This window comes from Trachymyrmex septentrionalis, unplaced genomic scaffold (genome assembly GCF_001594115.1).
Source record: "Trachymyrmex septentrionalis isolate Tsep2-gDNA-1 unplaced genomic scaffold, Tsep1.0 scaffold83, whole genome shotgun sequence".
Taxonomy (NCBI): domain Eukaryota; kingdom Metazoa; phylum Arthropoda; class Insecta; order Hymenoptera; family Formicidae; genus Trachymyrmex; species Trachymyrmex septentrionalis.
The window spans coordinates 3,260,762-3,266,527 of NW_017306018.1; the positions used below are offsets into that span (position 1 = coordinate 3,260,762).

A 5,766-nucleotide genomic window follows, 5' to 3' on the forward strand; every position below is an offset into this window, starting at 1 on the left:
TTTAATATATTCAATTCTTTCAATGCAATTTTTTAAGTTTTTCAAAATTATGTGACATGCAATTTATGCAAATTTTAATATATTTTCGAAATCTTCATATATATAATTAAGAAATTAATGAGGTTTGAACCTTTGCTATTACGTATTAAACAGAACATAATTTTAAAGTACAAAACATTTTCTATTATTTAATTAGATAATTAATTATATAATGCGCGGTAAAGAGATGCTATGGACATTCATGTTATTAGACTCATCAAATTTATTTAAAATAGATTCTTACTTGCAATTTTTAATATTTTAACATAAGAGAATCGATGTGATATAATTTTTTTCCAAACATAACAGACAAGCAACATGCTACATATGCATGAATTTGTTCAACTTCTAAAATATAATTTACCTATGAACAATACAAATATGGTGCTATTGTTACAAATATAGTGTTGTAATGATAAGTCGCAATACACACATACATTAACTAAATAAGCTCAATCGGTATTTTTTCCGTAATGCTGTAATTTTAAATGTAATTTTCCTTCAGAATTTTCGAAATTATTGTTGTGTATTCCCAAAATCATCACATTACCGATTATATTTGTTCATATGCAAGAAGAAACATTGCATCATCGAAAATAGATATATAAGATAATATTTACTGTAATATTATATAATTATAAAAATTGCATGTGTATACGGAGAATTTTGTAAAGACATTGACCATTTAACGGAAAGAATACGGAGGAATAGAAGCAACATTTTGCCGCCCATTTTTAGATAATTGTATTATTATTAAGGTATTATGGAACTTGAGACACTATTATAAGGCTCAGAGTCGAAACTCAATTTAAATAGTGACGAGTTTAATACGTTAATTAAATTTTATATCGAAGACAATTAAATTCCTTAATGAAAGCATCAAGCATTTTTTTAAATCAATTGTGAATTTAACAGAGATAAATTAATACACAGAATCATATATTTTAATATCAATTTTTTACTTACAAGAGAGAACAGCTTCTTATTGTCTTAAATTAAGTCATTAATGAAAACAACAAAACTGGAAATACAAATTAACTACATTGTAAAGTTAATTGTGGGTGAAAAGAAATCGGCAAAAGATCGCACATGTCTCTATTTTATATAAATATATAATCTATACCAACTCACATGCGCGCGTGTGTTAGTTTTACTCAATAGCCGAATACATCTGGAAGGGCAATTTTTTACGTTATATGGATTCTCAACGTCACGTAACGTAATATTAAAGTATCACATGTAAATTCTTCAAATAAACTATCTTATATTAGTAGTATACTATTATAATTAAGTGAATGCTCAATATAGTGCGCTGTTCCTCGCATATTACTAAACTTGAAGTCAAACAAAGAAAAAAAAGATTCGAGTGGTACGTTCCTGCTTATAGATGTGTTATATATATAGAACGCGAAAAAATACAGCCTATTAAATCTGAAATACAATAGCCATTCGAAAATAAAAGAATTGAATTTCGACATTTTCCCAGATTGCAGAGATCCATGCTACTTTAACGAAGGTTTTGGTCTTTAGAGGCTAGACAATACGTTCGTCACTTAGTATAGTGTACATTCTTTTTTTCCTCTCTCTCTCTCTCTCTCTCTCTCTCTCTCTCTCTCTCTCTCTCTCTCTCCATATTAGCAATTAAGATTCGGTCTTCCACCGTTATAACATTTATCGAATCACGTTGTACACCATTCTCATTCAACTCAATGTTAATACGAATATTTGTGATTAAAGCGAAATTATGAAAACGCAATTAAAATTAGTGCGTTAAGAAAATGTACTCTTTTTGGGAAAGTGCAATAAAAATGTGGGAAATAAGATTGTACAAACTTCATTTTCTCTCTCATCGTTTAATAATTTAGATTTAATTATATAAAATTATATTTAAACTATCACTAAACGACTGCTGATTTATCATAGTATAGCGATATCATTACAATTAGCATTATATATCATTAATTCGGGTAGGACGAAAGATTTAAGAATTATATTACGAGTATTGTTAAAATTTGAACAGTTTATTATAAGCGAGAGGGAACGATAATAACACATGTGTCTAATGATCGTTCGCTTGTTACAGTTAATTACATAACATATTAAATAAGTGAAAGTTTGAATTTTTACAGATTGGAAATTAGTACTACAAATATATCGTATTATTTAATATCCTTATACCTAGAGAAACCAGTCAAACGTGTATTTTCTTTGACTGAATTTAGGTGTAGGTAACGTCAAGTTTGTACACACTGATTATAACTGTTATCGTGAGCAACGTGTAAATAACAAGATAATCGAGGCTAGGTCCTGAGGTATGTCATACGGTTGACATTCCTGCGTACGGCCGACAATGGAAAAATTCTCTAACATCAAAGACATGGTGATTCATTTTTCTGCCTCCGGTAATCATCGACGTATGTGTATCTTACAGTCGTGAATCTTTTTTAACGTAGTCATTGGTTGCGTGATATAGCCGTTCTTATCATAAAAATTTATACACTTTTCTCGTCGAATTATCTCGCTGCTTGCTTGGACTTGTCTGCTGGTTCACCCTGCTGTTTCTTAAGTTGTTTCTCTCTCATTCGTTCCGCGTCGCTGTAAAAAAAAATGTACACACACACGTCCAGTATAAAAATTATATCAATTTATTACAATAATATAAATTTTAGCAATAAATATCCAGCTTGTAAGCCATTATTATTTCTAAGTAAGCCTATCAATTTTCACGAATAGAAAGAGGAAGAGATATATTCAGAAGACGTACCGTGCTTTACGTTGTTCTAAGGAAAGACCTTTATTGCTGTCTTGTTCCGACGCTGCCTTCTTTACGGTTTTTTTCAAATTCTTGGCTCGTGCTAGTTCACGTTGATTTCCACCTGCAACATAATCAAGATTTTTTTTTTTTTTAGGAATCGAGTGAAGTTTTAATTACTTCTATTTAATTTTTTTTTTTACTTCGCAATTTTTCGGTCTCTATTTTTATTTATTCAACTCGTACGAAGTGCACTTAAAAAGAACGCAAGTTTATGCGTGCGCACGCAAGTCGAAATCGTGTTCCTTCGCCCGAAAATATAAATATAATGGCGCACGCAACGCTTACGTTCGTAATTATTAAAGGGTGACTGCAAAAGGCGGTGATTTACGACAATGCTCATACAATTGCTCCGATAACTTTATAATCTAAATCCTACTGCTAATTTAAATGATATCACGCATACACAGGCCCGCCGCTGGTACATAAGGCGCCTTTGTGTAAAGAAGATTTGTTGCTCTTCTTAATTTTTATTTACCAATTTTTTAAATAAGATGATTTTGAATCATTTTTTTTTTTTATATCTTAAGAAAACGTGCAATTGGATCATGTCACTTTTATCCTAGAACGGAATGTAAAAAGTGAACGTTTCTATCATTGATATTAACAGAGAAATTTTTCACATTTCCGCTCTAGAAAAATTATTGATATTCTTGATGGTCATAATTATCTGTTCAAATCGACGATTTTGATTTTATTATTAGATTTTGGTTTCTCTAAATTAATATACATATATTTCGGAAGAAATTAAATCTAAATATGTATATGACATGTACCGACAAATTTCAATAACCTCGACAAATACATAATTATCTGTTCAAATCGACGATTTTGATTAGATTTTGATTTCTCTAAATTAATATACATATTTCGGAAGAAATGAAATCTAACAGAAAAGCGTGTAATTGATGTTAGGAGTGGGGAATTGATTTTTAACCCTTCTCTTGTAATCTGAGTCTTTTTTCGGTACAAGTAAAATTTCACTCCAAAATAAAGGAGGGCGGAGTTCGATTTTTCTCCTCCCTAAAATATCATGAAAAATAACTGAAATTTTCGCACATTTTTTAAGATTTAGAACAGTAAAACAATTGAGCTGCGTAAAAAGAATCAGATTGCAAACAGAGGATTAAAACTCAATTTGGCGCACCCCTTGTTAATACGCCTTTATACAATGCATAAAGTGCCTTGATTTTGTATCTTGAAACAAAGTGAGAATTACAACAGTAAATAAATATACTAGGTTGACCGATAAAATTATAAATATTCTAGTAAATTCGCTCATTTTTGTAATTTTCACATTCCACTAAAACAAAATCAATTAAAGTAAATTGAAAAAGATTTATTTCAACGAATTTCGCGAATGCGTATTTCTAAAAACCTAAATCCATTTCAATGCCCAATGTCTCTTTATTCATTTATAGGAGTTGCATAAAGTCCTTCTATGCTTCTTCAATTCAATTGAATCCAATTGAATCGAAAAAAGTTTCTCCATTTAAAATACGCATTCGAATGGATTAAAAATTTTAATCCCTTTTCAAGATACAGAATCGACCTACGCTTGCGACGGCCCTGCGCATATACAAAATGGCGGCGAGTAAAATGTGTCGCCATAAAGCGTATTTTTCCACCATATTTATTCCTTCGGAACGAAGTCGAACGCTGTCAAAATTGACACACATCTCCATCGTGGAGAGGAAAAGAAATTTGTCGACTTGGTGCGCTCGCAGCGTGAAAGCGCGCCGCCGTAACGTTTCTCTGCATGTTGTCGAGGTTAACAAGCGAGGTTTACCGAAAGCGAGACGCGTAAATTCGTCGCGTAACTCCGAAAAGTAAGGCTACACGTTGAACTACGTTCGATTTTTTTCTCAATCACGCGAAATCGTCGAGACTCGCGAAACACATTCGTAGAGAGACCCTCATTTTTCTCTTTCTTTTATTTCATCGGCGCTATCGTCATCATCCAAAATATTGACCTTTCCTTCGTAAACAGCCTGTAGAACGAGAATTCTCGAGGATACTCGGAGCGCATCGTCTGCCACGGCGGTGTGCTCCTTTCTTCCTCGACGAGTCACCGACGCGACGTTTCGCGACGTTTCACGCTTGTTCGCGCGTGTAACAACAACTGACAAATCTCTGCGAGAGTCGAGAGCGCGCGCGGTCACCCACAATCGTTACTGATCGTTTACGCAGCGACCTTATTTTTAACATTAACGACATGGCAGCCCCGCGGAAGAGGCAGAAACCAGCCAAAAACTCGCGCCCGTCGTCGTTCCCCTCTTTCTTTCTCTCTCGTCGAGCTGTTGCGGCGCGATCGGGTAATGCGACACCCGATCTCGATGACGTTTCAGCTGGACTTACGGGTCATTTTTTTTTTTCTCAGTTCTTGATCTCCGATAAGCAAGCACTTAGAAATTTGACCACCCGAATCGGTGCGAAACGCACGGCCCGATGCGATACGCGCTTAAACGCACACACATACATGCACGCGCGCACAGCCGCACACGGCTCCTGCGGACTAATTTCCAAACTAAATTCCAAAATAAATATAGTTCTGCGTCGTCTCCGTAGCCCCCTTCCCCTGCCGGCCGCCCTGCCGCTGCAGCAATGACTGTCAGTGATGCCACGTGTTCCAGTCTAGTAACATTCGACGTGTCGCATTCGAATGGAGCAGAGGTATGCCAATATTGCCAATTGCCAAGGTTGTTGAATCCACAGACTTTTTACAAGTCTGTGTTTGAATCTCACTCTGAGAATCCCTTTGAGTTGATTCATGTTCGCCAAAAATATGAAATATACTTTACGTGGATGAAAATTTGATGAGAAAATTTAAAAAATAAATTCTTAATTCTGTTGCCTTCACCATTATTTAATTTTATTGTACACTTATAATTTCTTATATTATATATATATATATA

At 34.0% G+C, this 5,766-nt stretch overlaps 1 protein-coding gene across 1 annotated transcript; it reads right to left on the reverse strand.

Moving 5' to 3' along the window:
- Positions 1 to 2,044: 2,044 nt before the first annotated feature.
- On the reverse strand, positions 2,045 to 5,336 carry LOC108755051 (putative SERF-like protein). Its single transcript, XM_018497788.1, has 3 exons — positions 5,210 to 5,336; positions 2,804 to 2,915; positions 2,045 to 2,634 (listed from the first exon to the last, which is right to left on the reverse strand). The coding sequence occupies exons 1-3, from the start codon at positions 5,214 to 5,216 to the stop codon at positions 2,553 to 2,555; spliced, it is 201 nt and encodes a 66-aa protein (XP_018353290.1). The 5' UTR covers positions 5,217 to 5,336; the 3' UTR covers positions 2,045 to 2,552.
- Positions 5,337 to 5,766: the final 430 nt, after the last annotated feature.